We start from the raw sequence: 25,002 nt of genomic DNA on the forward strand, positions 1-25,002 counted from the left end.
TTTTGGCACATGGGACCTAGAGCAAAAATGTCTGTCCTCCAGTCATGAGTCATAGACTAGGCTGCCTATTTATTGTGAAGCAATCTTTCAGTAAAAGGAGCAGCAAGGAAGAATACAACATATGAATAATGACTTGGATAACTTCCCAGGAAGAAATCATAGTGAAATTAGGTCTGAGAAAGTTAGCATATACTATACATTACACTAATACTCTTTTCCTTTTCCTGTTTAGTTAACAGCAGAGAGACTGAAATTTAGTCTTCAGTTCTACTTAAAGTTTTCATTTTTTATGGATTTTAGTAATACTGAATAAAAGTATTCAAGTATCAGCTTGGTTTTACATTTTGTGAAATGCACCATTATAAATTATTTTGTGATGACATTTGTGAAAAGCTCTCACCTGTCACATACCCACCCCAGCACACACACACAATGACACCAGAAGGCAACACTGCTTTACCTTCTGCTGAAAAGTCTGCTACCTCCAAGGCTTGAGGTCCATACACGAAGCCCTCCTGGAATCTATGGACACAGCAGAGGCAAAAGGCAGAGAAGTTTATGTAGATTTAAAGTTACACTGCCCAAAACATAAAATGCCAAATGCCTATCACAAGTCTACATATCTGCCAAGGAAATCAGACTCTGGATTTGACGATGAGTAAATCAACAATGTATTGATATCATTCAGAGTTCATTATACATTATGCAGATAATTATGTGAAAAAAACAAAAGTTGAGCCTTAACTAATTTATATTCTCACTGATACAGGTGATTTTGAAAATACTAGTAACAATTAAATTTTTAAAATCATGTGAGAGAGCCAATACATACATAAGGAAAATATAAGAAATTAAGTAGAAAAATATATGTTTCACATAATGAAGTGTGATAGACTCTACAGCTCAAGGTACATTCTTTCTTAGGACCGGAGACTGTTGGCAATATAGAAGAAAAACAATTAGAAATAGACCTGCAGAGGGGAAACGGAAAAGTAGAACTGTAAAGATATTCTAATGCCAAGATTTAATTTAAGTCTGACAGCAATGTTGAAATGAGCCAGATACTATATATGCTAGGCAGTATGGGGGAAATCTACCTTGTTTGAATAGTATAAAATAAATATAAGCATGAAACATGAAACACTTTTCAGAAATCATTCATGTAAAAAGTTAAGAATTTAGGGACTTCCCTGGAGGCCCAGTAGCTAAAATTCTGTGCTCCCCAATGCAGCAGGGCACAGGTTCGATCCCTGGTCGGGGAACTAAGATTCCGCATGCCTCACAGCACGGGAGGAAAAAAATTAATCAGGTAAAATATTTAGATCTCATATTTCATTTCATTCTTTACTAATGTTGGGCTTAAAGACTACAAAATGCAGCTGGTATGTGAGAAAAGAAGTCAGATATATTTTACTAGCTATTAAAATTAAAAGAGGGAGGCATGCTATCTTTATGTAACATCGAGAAATCCTTAAAAATACCATCAAATAATTAGGAAAGAAAGAACAAAGCATTGTCTTAAAACATGATGATATGTCATGAAGGAAACATTGCCTTGAAGTCAGGTGGTTTGAATTCAAGTTCCAGCTAAATCACTCAATTGCTTTGTGACATCAGGCAGGTCACTTAACCTCTTGTATAACGAGAGCTGTTCAATGAGGACTTTACCATCACTCAGATTTATACTATCAAATGAAATGTTATTAATAATAACAGAATGTTATATTTTGTAAAAATTTAAATCAGTTCATTTCACACAAATTAACAACTTAATAAAAGTTGTCAACTAAGAAATGGAATATAGATTACCAAGCCAAGAAATTTGGGGAGCTATGCAGGGAAGGAAACCCAAAGAAGCAAAGCAAAAAGGCTGAGCTGGCCAAGAGCCTAGAGTAGTGAAAGGACTAAATGGCAGCCAGCAGATCACAATGCCCAAGAGATGGCTGTATCATGTTACTAATTTAGCAATTTGCCCAGTTCTCTCTGCCTCGGATGTATCTTCTCTTAATTCCCAAAACAACCTTATAGACTACACCCTCCTCTAAGGTAGTGCTTGTGAGGTTTTAAGCTAAGGACCTGCGACACAGTAACTACTTGCATACTGCATATATTTTTAAAAACCAAAGAGATAAGATCCCACCTAATAAAACAATAATGCAGCAAAGGCTTATATAGTACGTATGAGGTGCCAGGCACAGTTCTAAAGCTCTGGAAGTACTAACTCATTTGGTCTTCACAACTCTTGAGGTAAGTTCTGTTATTATCCTCACTTTACAGATGAAGAAACTGAGACACTGGGAGCTTGCCTGAGTGCACATAGCCTGAAGTGGCAGACCTGCAATTCAAACCCAGACTGTCTACTTCTAGACCACACTCTTAGTCACTATATCATCCAGTCTATGGAATTAAAAATCACACAAACCAAGCACTTATCTAAATGTAAAAATTTAAACAATTATAAAATATTCTTAAGTATTCAATCATGTTATACATATTCTTCAGCATTTGCAACATTTCCTAGGAAAATTAAAATTCAAATGATTGTTGTACAAAACATATTTAAAAATGAGAAATGCTTACAATATAAAACAAAAAGAAAAACTGAAAAATTTAAAAATAAAAGGCCTATAAAAGACTAAAGAACATATATCCAAATAACATTCAAATAATACTGGTGTTAGACTAGCAAAATTGAGTGATTCAATTTCCATTTATTAAAACTTGCTGCCATGTGATTACACAACTCACTCAAATATTTTTAAACCTTCAAAAAAATTCAACACAATGGATACTACCACATACCCATTAGGATGGCTACTATCAAAAAAAAAAAATTTTTTTTTAAGGAATAAAACAAGTGTTGGCAAGAATGTGGAGAAGTTGGGACTCTTGTGTACTGTTGATGAGAATGTAAAATAGTACAGTTGCTATAGAAAACAGTATGGCAGTTCCTCAAAATATTAAAAATAGCATTACTATATTATTGAGCAATTCCCCTTCTGGGTATATAGCCAACAGAGTTAAAAGCAGGGATTCTCAAACAAATATGTGTACACTCATGTTCACAGCAGCAGTATTCATAACAGCCAAAAGGTGGAAGCCACCTAAGTCTCCATCGATGGATAAATGGATAAACAAAATGTGCTATATACCTACAATGGAATATCATTCAGCCTTGAAAACGAAGAAAATGCCTGCACATACTACAACATGGCTTAACCTTGAGGACACGATGCTAGATGAAATAAGGAAGTTCAAAAAGGACAAATACTGATGATCACTCTTATATGAGATACCCATGGTAATCAAATTCATAGAGATAGAAAGTAGCATGGTGGTTGCCAGGAGCTGGGAGGAGGGGGAAAATGGGAAGCTATTCTGTAATAGGTACAGGGTTTCAGTTATACAAGATGAAAGGGATTTTTAGATAGATGGTGGTGATGGTAGCACAAAAACATCAGTGTATTTGATGTCACTGTATACTTGAAAATGATTAAAATGGTAAATTTTATGTGTACATACGTTATTGCAATTCTTAAAAAAAAAGTAATAGGTGCTAAGTGTATAACATCCAAAAGGGTATGTATAAAAAAGAAAAAGAAAATTATCTGCCATTTCATCTTCCAGAAAAACTACTATAAATCCCTTTTTAATGTATATTGTTACATGGTTGAAAAAAGTATACTATATACTTTTTTTTAAAAAGTAATTACTAGCAATGCCACACTTACCAATGTTAATCCTCCTTAGCACTGAAATATTTAATTTTACTAAATATTTAACTGGAAAAAATTTTTAACGCAAACGTTAAAATACTTAAAGCATAAATTTTGCTTCAAGAACTTAAGAGAGTATAAATCAAAATAAGTTTAAATTCTCTAAGGTTTCCCAGCAGAACAGTTTCTCTAGTCAGAGTTACATTCTTGCATTTCAAGACTTTCAATCAAATCTCTTTTGTAAGCGATTACACATGTATTATTACTACTTAGGCGTTATACTAAATTGGTCTTCCTACTTCCATGCTTAATCCTTTGTGGCAGACATACTGGCTGCCTAGCATATACCCATTCTCCCTTTCTTACTTAGTAACAGACCCTGGTTTTATCTGGGCAGCACGCACCCAAGTAAGAGTGTACACTTTCCTAGCCTTCCTTGCTGCTAGGACTGGTGAATGAGCTAGAAATGGAAGTCAATGGAAGGGACTCCCAGGACAGCTACAGAAATGTGTCTGTAGCTTGGACATGATGAATGGCACTCCAGCAGTCATTCTGGACCATGAGGTAATAGAAGCTATGCCAAAGGACAGTAAGGCAGACAAAAGGAACTCAGGTCCTTGATGAACTCAGATTCTAGAGTCTCCACACAAAGCCGAGACTTCAGAGTAAGAAATATACCTCTATCTTGTTGAGACCACCTGTTTTATATTCTAGGTAAACCAAACTGTAATTAATAACTCACTTTTTTGCTATCAGTGATCTTTCTAAAATGCAAATCATAATTGTCAAAATCCTTATCTTGCTACATAGGCCCTTTCATAACTTCTTTGGCCTCTGCTTATTTCTGCAGCCTTACCTTAGCCTTCAGCTCCAGCCATAAAGAATCACATGTAGGATGGTGACTACAGTTAATAATACTGCATTGTATATTTGAAAGTTGCTAAGGGAACAGATCTTAAAAGTTCTCATCACAAGAAAAAAGAATTTTATAACTATATATGGTGACATGCTAAAAAGAAAGAATATGTATTCTGCACTCAGGATATGGTATACTATCTATGCCATTAGGTCAGTTTTATTAACTGTGTCATCTAAACTGTCAAAATCTCAAAGATTCCTAAGTGTACTGTTGTATCACTACTATGAAAGGTACACTTAAATTTTTCTCTAACTCTGAAAAAAAAAAGAAGGAAAGAAGAACCACATCTAAGTTTTCCACAAGCTGCCTTTTGTACAAGCGGCTTGTATTACCCTTCTCTCCTAAACCTTTCTCCATCCATCCTTCAAGTCTCAGCTCCTGCAAAAAGCTTTCCTGCTGCAGCCATCACATACACAGGCACAGACAACACATTTGTGCATGAAATATGAAGAGACACTCTTCTTATGTGATTATCTTTCCTATACAGGTACTTTCTAACTATAAGGTAATTTTGGTTTTCTTATCTGCCTTTGTCACTAAAGTGAAAATCCCTAAGAATAAAGACCGTCAGTAATTCTTTGGCTTTCCATAGCCTTTAGCTCAGAGTCTGGAGTACAAAATAAATGTTGGGTGAATCAGTGAAGTTCAGAGAAACAGCCATTCTTAAACACTTCAAAAATTTCATGTTCTCAAACAATTAAAAGCACACTCTTGCCTCCATTTCAAATCACAAAAATTTTGATATTATGGAATATATTAGAAGACATCAGGATTTTAAGCCAGTTGATAATACTTAGTTTCCTTAACTATAAAATATCATTTCTCTTCCAAGACAAACCAAGTATCCTGAGTGGATAAATCTTTTTTTTCCCAGTACAACTTTTGACATATTCAGGAGAAAAAGGCAACAGAGAACACTTTCTCTCTTTGCAAGATATCCCTACAACAAATATTTATTGAGTATTATTTATGTGCCAAGCATTGTACTAGGCAGTTAAATGCAGAATAATGAGCTCTTTGAGAAAGTCCCAAGGTACTACGGGTGTATTTATCCTCAACTACATGAGATGAGAAAGCTAAGAGGAGACAGCATTTAGGTTTTTTTAAAGGGAAAATGAAACTTAAGAAAAAGATTTAACTTTCCATTTTCTTATGAGCTCCATTTATTTTTAGGTAAAATAAAGAGGAGCCAGTGTCTTTTCAGTGCCCACTATGTAGCCCTGTACAAGGTTCTTTACATAGGTTCTTTACATTTAATTTTTTTTCTTTACATTTAATTATCTCAATTTAGCCTCATAAAATTTCTGAGGTATTTCTTAACCTCATTTTAAAGGCTAAGAAGTATAATACATAATTTGTTAAACAGCTAGGATCTGAGATCAGAAATATCTGCCTGTAACAACTGATATTCATTACATATTAGCTCTTAAATTTTTAGATATAAACGTAAAATATAGGGGCCAAGAGAGTTATCAATAAATAACTCACCAATTAACTTAGCTTCCATATGCTTCATCACTATAACTGTTTAGGAAGCCACTTTTTTTTTTTTACTTTTTATTTTTTTATTTTTTACAATAAACTGCATATATTTAGAGTGTACAATTTGGTATCCCAACCTCCCAATTCATTCCCTCCCCCAACCCTCCCTGCTTTCCCCACTTGGGTGTCCATATGTTTGTTCTCTACATCTGTGTCTCTATTTCTGCCTTGCAAACCGGTTGATCTGTACCATTTTTCTATAGTCCACATATATGTGTTAATATACAATACTTGTTTTTCTCTTTCTGACTCACTTCACTCTGTATGACAGTCTCTAGGTCCATCCATGTCTCTACAAATGTCCCAGTTTCATTGCTTTTTACAGCTGAGTAATATTCCATTGTATATATGTACCACATCTTCTTTATCCATTCATCTGTTGATGGACATTTAGGTTAGGAAGCCACTTTTTAAATGAGAAAAAACTGATTTAAAGAACACGACTGACAGAATCAAAATTCAAACTTTCTGAAGTAAGCTTTAAAGCATAAATAAAAACCAATAGCAAAACTTCAGAATAAATCTTTCTCATTATAATCTTCTTTCATTCCCTCCAATATTAAGTAGGAGAATACACTGCAAGAGATAATGTCTCTCCTAAATTCTATGCAAGTTTTACAATCCCAATCAACGACATGAGGGAAAGCCTATTTCTCTCCACATGATACTGATATTTAGAATACCTCAAAAGAGTAACTATATCCATTAAAAGGTTAGTAAAAATAGTAATAATAATACAATCTAAAGAAAATAACTCTAGGGCAAAAAATTAATTTAATGCTATGACTGTTGTGATTCAATAATCCTTACCCAGATCTTCTCAAGCCCCGGAAGAGATGTATTATTATGACAGTGCATGTATCCAGGCATCTCTTTATAGGAGGTTCACGAAAGGATATAACCTAAAACTAAATAAGAAGTGCCCAGAAATCGTGGCACAAGACATTTCAGATAGATAGAATAAGGTGTCCCAACAGTGAGGACGGTTCAATGCAGAGATGAACAACCAGAAAAGCTTAATTCAGAAAATTTTATCTACATGGAAGTTCATGTTTAATCCTATCTGAAAACAAAAGAGGTTGGCATCAGCAACCTAAGTCTTTCTCACCCAGGAACAAATCCCTTAGTTCCCTAACTTCCAGCCATTAGCCAACCAATCATCTTTTAGTTACCTCGTTACTGAGGATCCTTCACTGGGTCCAAGAACTCAGAGTCCACACCAATTCTGCCTTGTTCTGCATACTGTTACATAACATAGAACAGAGGTTTCACACTGAGAATTCTACAGCTCTGTTCCCGATGGTGAGAAACATGAGAACTTGGTGAAAGTAAGATCCTACTCAGAGACCCAAATAACCCTTAATTCAGAGTCAAAGAACCTCTGCCAACAACTTGCCTAGGTGCCTCTCTCACTGTACTTCCATCCCAATTCCTCAGAATACAAATTTAAAGATTCCAATGGGAAATCTGTGAAATATAAAAGCTAATGCTACAGTTACATACCAAAACAGTAGCAACTTCTCAAAGGAACCTGCTATCCTCAACTAATTCAAGGGAGAAACAGAATTGTAACAGAAGAGGACGTGATACCATAGCTCTTAGCTGTCAAAACAGAATTGAATTCTTACTTTTACACACCCTTTCTACATAAATCTGGAAATACAGGAAAAAAATAAGAACAAAGGATTCCACTAATTATGCAGTTGATAAAACTATTTTTCCTTTTATGCCACCTCAATGACCCCACGATTTGGACACAGGTTCTGGGCAATCCACTCAGCTACCTTCTTGGCCATTTTTCAGGGGTGGGGGAGGGGGCTCTTCACCCCACTCATCCAACTGGTCACTGAATCCCACCTATCTCCTAAATATCTTTTGACCTTCCTCCCGGCTTTGCCCCTTTTTTCAATTTTTACTTTATATTGGACTATAATTTATTTACAATGTTGTGTTAGTTTCAGGTGTACAGCAAGCAACGTAATTCAGTTACACATATACACCTATCCTTTTTCAAATCCTTTTCCCATTTAGGTTATTACAGAATAGTGAGCAGAGCTCCCTGTGCTATACAGTAGGTCCTTGTTGGTTATCTACTCATATTTTAAATACAGTAGTGTGTACATGTCAATCCCAAACTCCCAAGTTATCCCTCCCCTCCACTGCCACCTCTCCCCTTTGGTAACCATAAGTTTGTTTTCTAAGTCTGTGAGTCTGTTTCTGTTTTGCAAATAACTTCATTTTTACCACTTTTTAAGTGATATCATATGATATTTGTCTTTCTCTGTCTGACTTACTTCACTTAGTATGATAATCTCCAGGTCCATTCATGTTGCTGCAAATGCAGCTTTGCCTCTTTTCTACCCCTACAGCTGCCACTGAGAAACAGGTCCTCCTCCTTTCTCATCTGGACCTAACAGCCTTCTGCTCCACTCTGCTCCCTCTTGTCCTCTCCACCATTCACACTGCTGCAAAACTGATCATGAAATTCCACTCTCCAAGGTTACATACCCAACTGTTAGCAGTGGTTATCTCTAGTGAATGCCTACATTTCTGGTGTTACTTGTTTGCATTTTATAACAAGCATGTATCCCTTTTACAATCAGAAAAAATTTTTTCCTATTTCCATTTTGGGAACTATTAGAATCTATTCCATTTGGAAACTATTACCCCACTTCTCCATCAGGTTAAAGGCCACATTCTTTAGTCAGGCACAGGATGATCATTCTCTGCCTTTCTCAGACATATTTCAACTCCCATCCCGAGTACTTACTTTAGCCATCCTGAATTACTTGCTGTTGTGTTTCTTAATATCCTAATTTTATACCTTTTGTTTCCTCTGTGTAGAATACCGAAATGTAACAATAATCTTGGGTCTGTTCCTAATAATCAATCTGCATCCCACTAATAGTTGTCATTAATCTAAGAATAACAGGCTTATTTATCTCATCTTGCAGCACATAATAATGTAGAAATATCTAAGTGTAGTCTACAGTACCACAGTTGTACCAACACACTAAATTCTTTCCTTCTAACCAAGGAGAAACTGGTGTTTTTAAAAGGATAAAATAAGATGGCATGTTGCATCCATAGCCAAAGAGATGATATGGGGAGAGGCACAATGCAGAGTGCTAAATTTGGGCAGGCGATTGAAGAGTAGAGAAAAATAGGCCAAGTACCCTGGACAAATTTGCAGCACAACTTTTCATAGAATAGAACAGCTTTATCTGAAGTGTTCTAAATTTTCATCAAGTAAAAGCATAATAAAGTTAAACTGGGAAATAGTATGACTACATTACTTTCCCTCCTTCTTTTAGCATGCAAATTCAAAGACTGGCCACTTTTTTTCAAAGCACATAATTGGTTTCACCTTCCTTTAGTTTCTTTTACTACGTAAACAAGTACAAACAACCATATGTAAATTACAGAGACTGTATGTAACAATGAGATCTCTTCTTCTGGGTTATAAATTACACATAATTCTCTCTTTCAAACCACATAAAACACAGAAACAAAACCCAGATTTTTTAAAAATACAAACCAAACACATGGAAAAAAAAATCAAAACATTCCTTTTGTTTGATTGTGTAACTGAGTCAAATGAAATCAGCAAATAGCATTGCCCAATACAGATTTCTACTTAAAGAAATAAATTAAGAAAAAGATAGGGAAAGAGGGATCAGGACAAAGACAGTTCAACAGGTTCAATGGATGTGGAACAAGTCTAAGGATTTTCACACTTTTTGTGCTACATTATATAATATTTGTTCTATTAAAAAGAACAAAATTACAATGTTCTTAGCTGTAATAATGGTATTATGGTTATGCAGGAGAATGTGTTTATGTTTAGGAGATGCATGTTGAAATATTAAAGGGTATAGTGCCATGATGATTGCAATTTACTTTCAAGTGGTTCAGAAAATATATATATGTATATACAAACATATTTACAGACAAAGCAAATATAGCAATCTGTTAACTGTTTAATCTGGACCTGAGGATGGCAAACTACAGCCCAAGCCAAATCCAGCTGAGACTATTTTTGTGAATAAACTTTTACTAGAACACTGCTGTGCCCATTCATTCACCTATTCTCTACAGCTGCTTTCTCTCTACAACTACAGAATTAAATAGTTGTAACAGAGACCATATGGCCTCCAAAGCCTAAAATATTTATTGGCCCTTTACAAGCACAGAAAACATCTGGTACTTTATGGAAAAAAATTTGCTAACTCCTGATGTAGACAGTGGATATATAGGTGATCACAGAACCAAGTCTTTAAGCTTTTCTGTATGTTTTAAATTTTTTACAATAAAAAGTTGGAAATACATACATTTTTATACATAGATCTTTTGATTTCTTCAGAATACAGACGAATACAGAAACAGGTCATTGAAATAGAGCTTGGACACAATCATAATACTAACATGATACTAAAAGGAGTTATTATGCAGTTTTTAGTGCAAAAGGAACAACTTTTTAGGACAGCAATTTGGTGATATCTAATTTTAAACACTCCTACCCTATACCTGTCCTACAGAAATACACAAATGTGAAATGATTAGTAACAGTGCTTGTTATCTGTCAATGTTGCCAGCACTTCACATGTCATGCAATCCTCACAACAACCCTATGAGATAAGCAAGGACTACTATTCTCCTCATTTTACATATGAGGAAACCAAGACACAGAGTTAATTTGCCCAAGTCACACAGCTAATAAATGGTATAACTGGGATTATGAATCAGATAAAACTTCAAAGCTTAATTGTAATCACCACACAATACTGCCTGTTGAAAAAAAGACAAAGGAAGCAAATGCAAAATAACCAAAAGATGAATACACAGAACTAATACACAATGAAGACATTCAACCTCCCTGGTAATAAAATAATATAAATAAAAGCAAAATATCATCAATCAGTGTAGATAAGCACGAAAAAGCTAACGTGGGCAAGAGTAAGGAGAAAGAAGCAGCACTGCCCTTTTGATAGATGTGTACCTACTTACTTGGAGAAAAGAGTGTGGCAATATATTCCTAAATTCAAAGGACATACCCTGCGATCCAACAATTCTGCTTCTAAGAATTTATTCTAAAGGGATAATCAGAGACTTCCCTGGTGGCACAGTGCTTAAGACTCCACACTCCCAATGCAGGGGGCCAGAGTTTGATCCCTGGTCAGGGAACTAGATCCCACACGCATGCTGCAACTAAGAGTTCGCATGCTGCAACTAAGGAGCCAGCAAGCCTCAACTAAGGAGCCCACCTACCACAACTAAGACCTGGCGCAAGCAAATAATAAATAAATAAATTTTTTAAAAAAATAATAATAAAGAGATAATCAGACAAGTGAGCAAACATACTAAGCACTGTTTGCTACAGTAAAGCAAAAACAAAAACCTAGAAACAACCTAAATGTTTATTAATAATAATAAAATACAGACAATGGAATACCATAAAATAGTTCAAAATGAGTATATAAATCTATATTACTAACACAGAAAGATAACAACATACAGCATTTAGATATTAAAAAAGAACAGGTTAAAACCTCATTGTGGATGATCCTACTTCTGTAATTTCTTTTTTTTTTTATAAATTTATTTATTTATTTATTGGCTGCGTTGGGTCTTCGTTGCTGCACACGGGCTTTCTCTGGTTGCTGAGAGCCGGGGCTACTCTTCATTGCGGTGCACAGGCTCCTCATTGTAGTGGGTTCTCTTGTTGTGGAGCATGGGCTCTAGGCGCATGGGCTTCAATAGTTGCGGCACATGGGCTCAGTAGTTGTGGCTCACGGGCTCTAGAGCACAGGCTTAATAGTTGTGGCACACGGGCTTAGTTCCGCCGCGGCATGTGGAATCTTCCCAGGGCAGGGCTCGAACCCGTGTCCCTTGCATTGGCAGGCAGATTCTTTACCACTGCGCCACCTAGGAAGTCCCTATAATTTCTTTTTAAAGGTGAGTATGTGTGTTTGTATACAGACCATAAATGGATGAAAAGATGTCAGGAAGGAAATGCACCAAAATATCAAGTAATTATCTCTAGCTGGTGGGATTTTGTGTGTTTCTTATTTTCTCCCTTGTTTCCTTATTATCTAATTACTTTTGCAGATTATATAACTTTTATAATTATTTTTAAAACCCACAGTATAAAGAGATACTAAAGAGCCAACGATCATCAAAATTTCAGTTAAAAAGTTAATGGTAATAGGATTAACACATATATTATCGATACTATAAAAGCATCATCTCTTTTATTCCTCACAACTCATAAGGAAATATCACTATCCCCATTTTTACAGACTTCTCTTTTCAGATCCTAATCCTTTCCAGTTCTTCCCAAGGTATTAAAAAAAACTTTTTATACATATTTAGAATTTATCTTGCCCAAACACCTCCAGATCTCTGAGTTTATTATTTCTTTCACCTCTACACTATGTATTTACCACTCATCCTACTAAACTAAAAATCACTTCTCTGCCTGGATCACTCTTCATCCTTCAAAACTCATCTATCATAGGCTTTCCCTACTCTGAGAAGCTTTCCAAATCATCCACACTCCTGGGTCAGCTCAATGTCCCTCCTGGTTACCCCCACAGCATCCTGTGTATATCTATAAAACAGAATCTATAGCCCTGTATTATAATCTATTTCATTCTCTCACTAACTTGTAAGAAAAGGAACTATGTCTTTTATCCTTACACTACTAATTCCTCCATAGGGTTATTCAGTAAGAGTCAGATAAATGAGTGAATGATATGGCTTGTTATTTTTTCACTGTATATTTTTAATTTAGCCAAATATACTATAAATCCTTAAAGGATGGAAGTCTGTCACATGTCCCTTTACTTTAAAAAAATTTGTAATCAAAAAAAACAAAACAAAACAAAACACTATCAGACCTAAACCTAAGACCTAAAACTACAAAACTCTTGGGAAAAAAAGAAGTAAATCTCTGCAACCTTAGATGAAGAAGCAGTTTCCTAGTACAAGCAAAAAAAGAAAAAAAGACAGAAATTGGACATCATCAAAATTAAAACCTTTTGTGCTTCAAAGGACACCATCAAGAAAGTGAAAAGCCAATCCACGAAATGAGAGAAAATATTTGCAAATCATAAACCAGATAAGGGCCTAGCATCCAGAATATATAAAGAACACTTACAAACTCAACAACCACAAATAAAAAGACAACCCAATTTAAAAAATGAGAAAGAGATCTGAATAGACATTTCTCCAAAGACTATACACAAATGGCCAAAAAGTTATTAGGGAAATACAAGCCAAAACCACAATGAGATACCATTTCATACTCACTAGGATAACTAAAATAAAAAAAACAGACAATACCAAATGGTAACAAAGAAACTGGAACCTTCACACATTGCATTTGGGAATGTAAAATGGTGCAGCTACTTTGCAAAACAGTCCAGTAGTTCCTCAAAAGTTTAAATATAGAACTAATATACAACCTAGCAATTCCATTTTTAGGTATATACTCCAAAATTTAAAACATATGGTCAAACAAAAACTCCTACATAAATGTTCACAGCAGCATTATTTACAACAGCTAAAAAGTAGAAACAACCCAAATGTCCATCAGCTGATGAATGCATAAACAAAATATGGTATATCCATACAACAGAATATTCTTCAGCCATTTACAAGAGTGATGTACTCATACATTCTACAACATGAATGAAATCTAAAAACATTATGCTAAGTGAAAGAGGTCAGAAATAAATCACATATCGTATGATTTCAATTATATGAAATGTCCAAATTAGACAAATCCATACAGATAGAAAGTAGATCAGTGGTTGCCAGGAGCTAGGAGAATGGGGAAAGAGGGAGCATTGCTAATGGGTAAAGGGATTCTTTTGGGGGTGATAAAATGTTCTAAAATTAGGTACTGATAATGATTACACAACTGAATATACTAAAACCAAAGAACTGACAAAAAATAAAGGCCTCTGCTAAATAAATATTTCACTGATGAAAAATACAGTAACTTATCAATCAATATCTTAGAAAGTTTATAGAAAAGTACATCCTGATAACTGACAATAATTAATCTGCCTTCATCAATCTCTTCATTAATCATCATGGATGCTCCATAGGCAAACAGTTCTCATTACCTTTATATTAGACATCTTGCTACAGATAAGAGTGGTGGGATAGGAGTTAGAGAAGGACATCAATATATTAGAAACTGAAACACACTATGTGATCTTAAGGGAGGTATTCAGTGTTCCTGGACTTCTTTTAAGGCAAGTGATTTGACAAGATATAAGATGCCATGTTTTGTTTTGTTTTGTTTTGTTTTTTGCCTCACAGCATGTGGGATCTTAGTTCCCTGATCAGGGATCGATCCCATGCCCCCTGCATTGGAAGCATAGAGTCTTAACTGCACCAATAAGTACATTTGGAAAGAGATTTTAAAGTTTTTAATTAAGTTATGTAGTTCTTAAAACACCAACTTTACACAGATCAATATAGTAATACTAGGAAAATACTAGAAAATACCCAGTTCACTTTGAAGTTTCCTAATCATAATCTCCACTTAAAGTCAAATATAGTTAAGTACAGTTTGATTTATGTACTCTCTTTTCATTTTATATTTTTCACTTTAGAAATTCCCTCTCTCAGAAAAACAAAGTTTTAACTAAATATCTGTTGATCTGGGTGCTACTTGTAGTAATAAAAAGTTACAATCTAAGCATCAATCAACAAAGTAAACTGGTTAAACAAATAATGGCACATCTATATAGTGAAATAGTCATTAAAAACATAGAATAATACGGACTTCTCTGGTGGTGCAGTGGTTGAGAATCCGCCTGCCAACACAGGGAAACAAGGGTTCGATCCCTGCGCCAGGAAGATCCCACCAAAAAAAAAAAAAAAAACATAGAATAGTGACTTTCTGAGGTCAGAAAGCAGACTTTTAACCCAAACCCTCAAGAATAACTGCATATATTTGATGCCATTACTGATGGAAGGTTTATATGCGGGAATGGTATAGATTTTTTTAAAAGAAAACCACTGCTGAAAAAGAACATTTAATGAATTGGAACAATATCCATTATATATTATTAAACAGAGAACACAAGTTACCAAAAATCACGTAGAATATGATCACATTCTTGAGAAAATAAAAGCATATATTTGCGCAGAAAAATATGTATAGAGATACATACTACACCATTCACAGTGTTCATCGATGAATTATTTTAATCCTTTTTGCTTATTTTTATTTTTTCCAGCTTTGAGAATTCTATAAACTTAAGGTGTACAACGTGATGATTTATGTATATATACTGCTAAATGAATACCACAATAAGGTAGTTAACACATCCATCATCTCACAGTCAACAATTTGTATTTATCTTTGTTTTCTAATTTTTCTTAAACATGTTCTACTTATAAGAAGAAAACTTTAATTAAAAAAAAAATAAGGCTTGGGACTTCCCAGGTGGCACGGTGGTTAAGAACCAACGCAGGGGACACAGGTTCGACCCTGCTCCAAGAAGATCCCACATGCTGCAGAGAAATAAAACCCGTGTGACACAACCATTGAGCTGTGCTCTAGAGCCCGTGAGCCACAACTATTGAGCCCATGTGCCACAACTACTAGAGCCCATGCGCCTAGAGCCCATGCTCTGCAACAAGAGAAGCCATGGAAATGAGGAGCCTGCGCACCACAATGAAGAGTAGCCCCCGCTCACCACAACTAGAGAGAGCCCATGTACAGCACAAAAACCCAATGCAGCCAAAAAATAAATAAATTTATAATATAGCATGCTCCTTAAAAAAAGAAAAAAGAAAAAAAAAAAAAAGAAGGCTCTCCTCACTCATCTATTTTCTTTATTTTGAAGGCTTAAAGTAAAATAGCCCATCATGGAATCTATGTTTCTTTCCTAACATAATAAAGTTTCTTACAACAATTAATTGTAGATTGGGGGGGGGAATTCTATCTTCCTACTGAAACTAATAAGGTTAATCCTCATTTTCAAAACTATAAGATAACTATAATTTTTACTCAATACCTACCCTTAAGCTTCAGGGATATTATCATGGAAACCTCCTTATATTTTTGGAGAAAAAATAAACCAATACTTTGCTGGGGACTTTTACACATTATGATTTTATAGCAACCACATGATTTGGTAACTTATTATCATAAAAATTTTACAGGTGGAGAAACTGAGGTTCAGATATCTTATTTTACCAAAATACCCTAGCTAGAGAGTATTAACCCAGATTTGAATTAAGGGTTTCCAATTCCAAGGTTTCCTTATACCACAGTGTGCTTTTTATTTATACGCATCTTTATTGAGAATGGAAGTAAAAATCCTTCTGAGAAAGGAAAATTTAAGTAGTTCTTTAAGGAGGAATAAACTTTATTTAAATCATTTGAACCCAAAAGTACTTTGTTGGGGACTTCCTAGGTGGTGCAGTGGTTAAGAATCCGCCTGCCAATGCAGGGGACACAGGTTCGAGCCCTGCTCTGGGAAGATTCCATGTGCCACGGAGCAACTCAGCCTGTGCGCCACAACTATTGAGCCTGTGCTCTAGAGCCCATGAGCCACAACTACTGAGCCCGTGTGCTGCAACTATTGAAGCCCACGCTCTGCAACAAGAGAAGCTACCGCAATGAGGAGCCCACGCACCACAATGAAGAGTAGACCCCGTTTGCAGCAACTAGAGAAAGCCCGTGTGCAGCAACAAAGACCTAATGCAGCCAATAAATAAATCAATAAAATAAATTTTTTTAAAAAGTAGACTTGAAAGCAAGGACTCCCAAAGCAAACAAACAGAATGGGATACCTATTTTAACTAACATGCAGAAGCCTCCAAAAGGCTTCAAGATTCTAAAGCAGCTTCACTGAGGGGACTTCCCTGGTGGTTCAGAGGCTAAGACCCCACGCTCCCAACGCAGGGGGCCCAGGTTCAATCCCTTATCAGGGAATTAGATCCCACATGCTGCAACTAAAGATCCCACATGCCACAATTAAAGATGCCATGTGCTGCAACTAAGACCCGACAACAGCCAAATATTTAAAAATAAATAAATAAAATAGCTTCTCAGAAGATTTACTGTAAAATGCTAATGAAAAATTAAAAACACAAGAGGTACCTAAAACAAAAGACTACAAGACTGACATGACTCCTACTATTCCCCTCTATCCTACTTTACCTGAGCACTCATTCTACTAATCCTGTCTGAATCATCTTTCCACTCTGAAGAGACCACAAGACCGTAAACAAGTCTCCCAATTAGTGGCCTTACAGACACCCCCATATTTACCCTCAAAGGTGGGCCTCCAAGTGGGCCTGTCTCAGGGTTGACAAGATTCTGAGGGATTTTCTGGTTATTCCCTTAAATAGCCAATAGGAAACTAAAATTAAAATTAACAGAAAACCTTGCCAAATTCTGATAGACACCAAAGGTACACTCTACTTTAACCCCCACTCCGAAGCCTGCAGATGGGATCTCTTGAGTCCAAGGGGTTGTCCAACACTGCCAGGAATATTTACTGTTTGTCTCAACTGAAAACTGGTAAGATATTTGAAAGGATTTTTTTGAAGTAGCTCTGTGGTCAGAAGTTGGCCAAATTATAAGTTGATATTCAAAGCCTGATAGGAACTTTTTTTTAGGCCTTCTCCCCTAAGCTAAAATAAAAGGAAACTATGTACTCAGAGGAGGAAAAACTATTCCAAAGACAAATAGATCTACATCTAGAACACAGGAATCTTTTTTTTTCTTAGTTGAAGTTCTTCTCCCTGACATAAAGAAGCAAACTGAAAATAATGTAGTCGGAAGGGTGCGTCAGCCCTTTGAAGTCATTTTGGTTGTAACTCAATCCTTCAAGGAATTAAAAATAACTATCCTCATCTTATAAATTGAGTCTTTATAAGAACAACAATGCAGCTCTAGAAGAAATTCAAAACCTACCTAACCTTTTTTAACCAATCCCCAAACCTCCCTTATTCACATTAAAAGGTTTATAGGTATTATTAAAATTCTGGCCTTAGGAAACAAAAGTCCTTCTAAGGAGGAGCTGTCATTCTTTCTCTGTGCCTTTGAGATATAAATGTTCTACTTGGTCTTCTCAAGAAACTGAAGGCACTGTCTTTGAAATGTGAACTTCAGGGAGGTAGTTCTTATCAGAAGGAAAGAAAAAAAGGGGGTGAAATGTTATTTGGAAACTAGGCGAACGAAAAATCACAAATGTCTTCTCCACAAATATTAGTAAAAAGTTTAAGCCTCTAAGCAGATAACCTTAACTTATTCCATCTGCCAGAAACACAATGTGGACCCAAATGATCTTTTTATAAACTAGTGATTTTTGCATTATCATACCTATATCATAGCTAAAATGTTGGAACAGAAGCTATTTGATCTGTTTGAAGTCTGAATGTTTATAAATGTCTATGTGTATATGCTACAGATGTGTGATATTTTCCTACCTGCAGATGATACTGCTAAAATTAATTTGTAAAAAGCTCTATTTAATTGGCTTAAAAACAAACAACTGCTATATAAATTAAGTATACGCTCAGAAATATAAAAACCCACTTTTTTGTCAAGTTCATGTGATCTAGGATAAATCTTTAGTAAATAAAAGCCAGTGTGGGGACGTCCCTGGTGGTCCAGTGGTAAAGAATCCGCCTTGCAATGCAGGGGACTTTGGTCCGATCCCTGGCTGGGAAACTAAGATTCCACATGCCGCGACACAACTAAGCCCTCGCGCAACAACTACTGAGCTCACATGCCTCAACTAGGAAGCCTGTGTGCCTCAAACTACAGAGCCCACGCCCTCTGGAACCCACAAGCCACAACTACAGAGCCCACGCACCCCGAAGCCTGTGAGCCACAACTAGAGAAGAGAAAACCTCACACGCCACAAATAGAGAGAACCCCATGTTCCGCAACAAAAGATTACACATGCCTCAACGAAGATCCCGCATGCCACAATGAAGACCCAACGCAGCCAAAAAATTAAAAATTTTTAAAAAAAGCCAGTGTAAGTTTGTTGGTTTAATTAAAACAGGGAAGTCCTTAGAGCTGTCAACATTAAACATAAAACTTACTCTATAAAGGTTTACCAAAAGTCAAGCTCGTGTTATTTGTTACAGAATTTGTCAGCAAGAAAGATAACTTTAGGGACTTCCCTGGTGGTGCAGTGGTTAAGAATCCACCTGCCAATGCAGGGGATATGGGTTTGATCCCTAGGCTGGGAAGATCCCACATGCCACAGAACAACTAAGCCCATGCACCACAACTACTGAGCCTGCACTCTACAGCCCTCGAGCCCCAACTACTGAGCCCATGTGCCACAACTATTGAAACCCACGTGCCTAGAGCCCATGCTCTGCAACAAGAGAAGCCACCGCAATGAGAAGCCTGCACACCACAACAAAGAGCAGTCCCTGCTTGTCATAACTAGAGAAAAACCCACGCAGAGCAACAAAGACCCAACACAGCCAATAAATAAATAAATAAATAAATCTATTTTTAAAAAAAGAAAGATGATAGTTAGCTATTAATGTCTCATGAAATTCTCATGAGTAATATAAACATAATTGTTAAGAACATATGACATAAATAGATGTAAGGTAAAGTTTATAAACTTCAACAATAATTGTGCTTTATGGTATGTGTACTTATAAATAGTTTCCAAAATCTTTTTGGTAACTAACACAACATTGTAAAGCAACTATACTTTAATAAAAATTAATATAAATAAATATATAAATAAATAAATCTTTGGGGTTACTTGAAACCTTAAAGATATATTAAGATAAGTTAAATGATGGATATTCATTGAATATCTAGATCATTTCCAAATAAGATAAAATACTAGACCATCAATTACTCAACACAGGTTTACCCATTTTGGGCTTCCCTTTACAGAGGAACTAAAAATATCTGGGTCTTTTATTAAGCATGTTTTGTGCCACATTGTAATATTTAATATGAAGAAGAATATGCTTAAGAAATTATGAAATGTATGCATAAATTGCCAGTAACGGTTCACAATTGTTTACTTCTTAATTTTCACTAGAAATCAGGTTTTTAGGGGTTAAAAATTCTAATATAAGTAATCAGAATGACTAGAAATAATAGGGAAACATCTCTGTATGCAAGGAAAGTAGGATGTGTGTTTTCAAAAAAGAAAATGTATGAGAAATGGAGATGTATTTTTGTTAAGAGAAAAGAAGGTAATGTTGTCCTAAAGTATACATGGTTATTTTAGAATGGGAAAGAGGAGAAAAAGGGACAAATTATGGACACAAAAAGTTGAGGAGACAGACAGAGAGGGAGAGAGAGGGAAGTAAGGAAGGAGAGAAGGGAGAGAACAGGAATCTTGTGTGGTCAAACTGACTAAAAACTGAATTATTATAAGAGTTTTTAAAATAAGCTTTAATACCTACAACTGTACTTCTGTAAAACTAAAACTTAATTTTCTTTCATCTGCTAAAAAGAGAACGCTTTTTTGGACTAATGGTCTGCTCTTGATAAGCTATTGTGAAAGGTTTCCCTTTACTTTTTAAGTAATCTGCCTAGAAAGTAACAATTTTGTGTTTTAACAAAATAATTTCCTGTGCTCCATGTTATCTTTATCACCAGGTCTTTTATTACTTAAAAAACCTAGTTTTTTCAATATTAAAGTTTTGCTCAGAACTATGTAGTCTTCTGTATTTGCCTTTGAAATCCTTAACTGTCACTTTGGTTAAATGGATAATTATTGTTTCATAATGATCTGTGATCTTTTTTAGTCAAGTGTTCAAAACCTTTTGATATTTTGACAAACTTCCCAATACTGAATTCTAAATGAAGTCTTTCTGACTTCCAACTAACTTCGAGATTTTCCAAGGGGCCCCTGGAACAAGTCAAAAAATTTGTTCTCTCTCCTTATAAAAAGAGAGTTATTAAACTAGTTAGGCTTATTTGATATGTTAAATTACATGGGAAGCATTGTCAAGTAAGAAGTAATGCTAAACTTTGTATCAATATAAGTGTTCTGGAAATTACATGAAATTTCTAGAAATCTGATATGCCCTGGTAGAATGTTATTAGTCGTAAAGTCTAGTCATAATCTTAAAATATTTTGTGTCACAGAAATAACTAAATTTCCTTGTCAATAATGAACTCTCATCAGATCTTCAGCAATGGATATTTTTAAGTCTTTTGTCATTTACAGACAGTGATTATTTTACTCCGATGCCTTCTGCAAGTGAGACTCATGGAAAGGACCCTACCAAGAACTCTTTACCCCTGACACCACTGTCAAATTATAAGGTGTCAAATCTTGGGTATATATTTCACAAGTGAAGAAGATTCCACATGACACCTTGTCCTGTGCAAATGCTAGGCTTCAAAATCAAAATGACTAGGGAATGAAGTAGCCAGCATCTATGTAGACTGCTTCCTCCTAAAACGTCAGATCAGGAAAGTTTCTTTCCATTGCTCCTTCTCTCTCTGATCATCCTTTTCCTAATTCTTACACCATGAAGGTATTTATGACTCTTCTGTAAACTTTTTACCTTGCTCTGGCCTGGAAAGAAAATGCCATTGTCTACATACCCCAGGCCACTGCAATCCAACTTCCAAATGACTCTTGAATTTGCCATGATTCTGGTGATCCTGTAGTTCTGCTTGTCACAAAATTCTCCCTGATTTCCAATGCCCCACTTTCTTGGAACAAACTCAGCCCCCTTCTATCATGTCATACTCCCTAAATTTGGGAGTTTATTCCCCTGTTTCTGGTTAAACCCCTACCTGGGGAAACCTGTATCCAGGCTCTGTACAAAGAAAGGCACACAAGGCAAGGTAACCAGAATAAAACTGCCTGTGTGGTCTACAGAAACCTTAAATTTTAAATTATCAGGAGGGATTCATGATTCCAATTTGCTTCCTTTTGGCACATCCCTATCCCTTGGCTATGAGTAAGCACAAATGAGGCTATGATCAAGAACCACTGCTTAACTCTTGAAGATACTGCAGAAACTACTGCTAAAGCAATAGCTACCCAACAAAAATCTCTAGACTCTCTTGCCAGGTTGTTCTTGGTAACAGGATACCCCTTGATTATCCTTTCACTAGCAAGAAAGTATCTATGATACGGCCAAACAGCACTTACTGCACTTGGGTTGACACTTCTGGGGACATTGAGACCCAGCTACGTAAGATCACTAAACAAACCAGTTGTCTTAAGAAAGTTACTTACTTAATAGGGTCTTTCTTTCACTTTTTTGATTCTGATTGGTTTGGGTCTTGGGGACCATGGGTCCAAAGAACACTCCAGACATTGGGAATTATCCTGCTTATAATAATTATAGTAGTCTCCCTGGGGCACTGTATTCTCTCAAAAGTTTTAAATGCATGTTTGCAGACACTAACCAGCAAACAAATGATCTCCTTAGCTAAAACTAGAATGTCAGAAAAGGAACAAAGAGGCAATTTCCTTGTGATCCAGTGGTTAGGACTCAGCACTTTCACTGCCAGGGCCCAGGTTCAATGCCTGGTAGGGGAACTTCCACAAGCCACATGGTGTGGCCAAAAAAAAAAAAAAAGGGACAAAGAGAATGACTTACTTGAAAAATGTGATCCTGATGTCAAGACCTGTGAATACTACAGAGAGATTAAGGAAAAAGACATCATGACCTGTGAATACCACACAGAGAATCAGCAAAAAAACTCAACATTTTTAGAGCAATAGTTGGGAGAAGTGCTAATGCCTTAAATTTTTATCACATCTCTCAAATGGGGGAAATTATTAAAAAACAAGACAATAGGCCTAAATTGAAGTCACTTACACTAACCCCCACAGAAACAAACCGAGATTTAACTTAATTACAGTTTCGGCCTCTTCCAGAAATGGAATCTGAAACAGTTAATCAGGAATCACCTAATCATCACTAGTTAGGTAATGTGCCTGATTACCTCTAAAGGAAAGTAACTTTGCTACAACCAACCTACTTTTTGGTCTAGTATAAATTCTGTGTCCTTCTGTCTATCAAAGTCTTTCATTTCACACAGCTCCTCCAAGTTCCTTTTTATCTGCTAGATTGGATGCTGCCAAATTCATGAATCACTGAAAAAGCCAATAAGATATTTAAATTTTATTCAGTTGAACTTTGTTTTTTTAACAACTTAAAATTAATTCAAAGGTTTCTTTCACCTTTATCACCTCAAACTGAACTCTTTGTTCCACAGCACAACAAGATTATTGGTAACTGGCTTCCCAAAATCCACTCACAGTCTGCTTTTCCTTTGCCTTCCTCTACTCCAGAGAAGACACTTGCTTACCACTCAGTCGGTACAACCCCTTTGCCTTTCAGATTTTGTCTCTTCCTCTGCTTCCTGCCTAAAACATGGAAGCAATACCTGGAAGTATCTGGGACCATACATTCAAAAACCACAGAATAGAGGGAAAGAGATGGATATTTGGTAAGATCCTTGAGCAGCTGCACCAGTCCAGCACTTCCCATCTGTGGACTTTTTGATATAAGAGGGAAGTAAACCCCTTACTTCTTTAAGCCATTATAGTTTGGGTTTTCAGTTCCATGAAGCCAAAATGGCACAAAAACACACCTTAGCATGTGTTCTTTCCACGGTTTAAAGGACAGCTAAATCTCTCACCCCTCTCCAGCAGTTTGAAATTTTTAGAAATGCTTTTTAATTATTTCTATATCTAAAACAGTGTTTATTCTCTTTGCCACTCATTAGAATGATAGTAGATGTATCTTTGTGAGGGGGGGAACCACACCCTGGGAGTTCCCCGGTTGCCTAATGGTTAGCGTTCTGGGGTTTTATGCAGTGGCCCAGATTCAACCCCTGGTCTGAAGATGCCACAAGCCGCACAGCAAGGCCAAAACCAAAAAACAAAACAAAAAAACAAAACCACTTTATTGTAATAAAAATTAGAGTAAGAAATTAAGATGACTAGAAAACGTCCTGGCAAAAAATGTATACTAACAAGTTACATTTCTGAACGTATCTTCAACACAAAAGTAGAGAAAATGTGGATGCCAAAACTACATAAATTTATAGTTTTTAAAGGGAAAAATACTGCTTCTTAATAAGCAAAAAATCTTTACCAACTATAAATTGGGTAAACACTGACAGAGGTGGAAATAAAGGTATCGCAACCATGAACTACAATCCGTAAGAGCTAAAGAGAGATATAAATTGTAAAGCTGGCCGGACTTTGATCTTAGCTTCAGGCAAAACATAGAGAAACAGCTCTAATTCCTATCAGGCTGAGAAAAAAACATTTCACCTATCAAATTGTGATAAAGTACATTCAAAGCTACTGAGGTTGAGATAAGAGTGGCACATAAATATTGTTAGTGGTGGTAAATGAAACTATATGAAAAGAAATTAAACATAGTAATATATATTAAGAACCTTAAAACAACATATACCTTTTGACTTATTAAAAAAAGAATCAGATACATGGACTGAGATTTACATATAAAAACATCTATTAGTGTTATTTATATTATCAAAATACTGGAAAGAATTTAAATGTTCAATAATTAGAAAGAGCTAACTAAAGCATTATACATCCACATGATAGAAGAACACAGACATCTATTAAAAATCAAGTTTCTGAAGGAAATTTGAGAATATGGATAAACATTTATCATACCTTAAGTCAGAGGATCCCAAGTTCATTCACATTGCTCTAAGTATTCTAGTAATTTCTTCATGGCACCTCCAGGTCAAAAGAGATACCTAATAATTTCAGTATTGAGGTTCCTCAAAAAATTAAAAACAGAACTACCATACGATCCATAATCCCACTTCTGGATATATAA

General features: G+C 35.7%; 1 protein-coding gene across 7 annotated transcripts in view; it reads right to left on the minus strand.

Annotated features, from left to right (window-relative positions):
* CDK19 (cyclin dependent kinase 19) overlaps nt 1-25,002 on the minus strand; it is a 166,828-nt gene that overhangs the window by 128,296 nt on the left and 13,530 nt on the right. For 3 of the 7 annotated variants that reach the window (XR_009054315.1, XM_057738932.1, XM_057738930.1), the window contains exons 2-3: nt 6,432-6,553; nt 461-522 (exon numbers count right to left, since the gene is read on the minus strand). The exons of 2 other annotated variants lie outside the window; for them this stretch is intronic. Coding sequence is in view for 2 of the 5 variants with exons in the window: in XM_057738932.1 (XP_057594915.1) it covers nt 461-522; nt 6,432-6,553 (184 nt within the window). In the remaining 3 variants the exon portion in view is untranslated. Of the gene's footprint in view, nt 1-460; nt 523-6,431; nt 6,554-24,833; nt 24,889-25,002 lie in introns of those variants that run through there. 2 more of the 7 variants (XM_057738934.1, XM_057738933.1) reach the window with 2 other exon arrangements.

The sequence above is a fragment of the Hippopotamus amphibius genome, chromosome 6 (genome assembly GCF_030028045.1).
Source record: "Hippopotamus amphibius kiboko isolate mHipAmp2 chromosome 6, mHipAmp2.hap2, whole genome shotgun sequence".
NCBI classification, from domain to species: Eukaryota; Metazoa; Chordata; class Mammalia; order Artiodactyla; family Hippopotamidae; genus Hippopotamus; species Hippopotamus amphibius.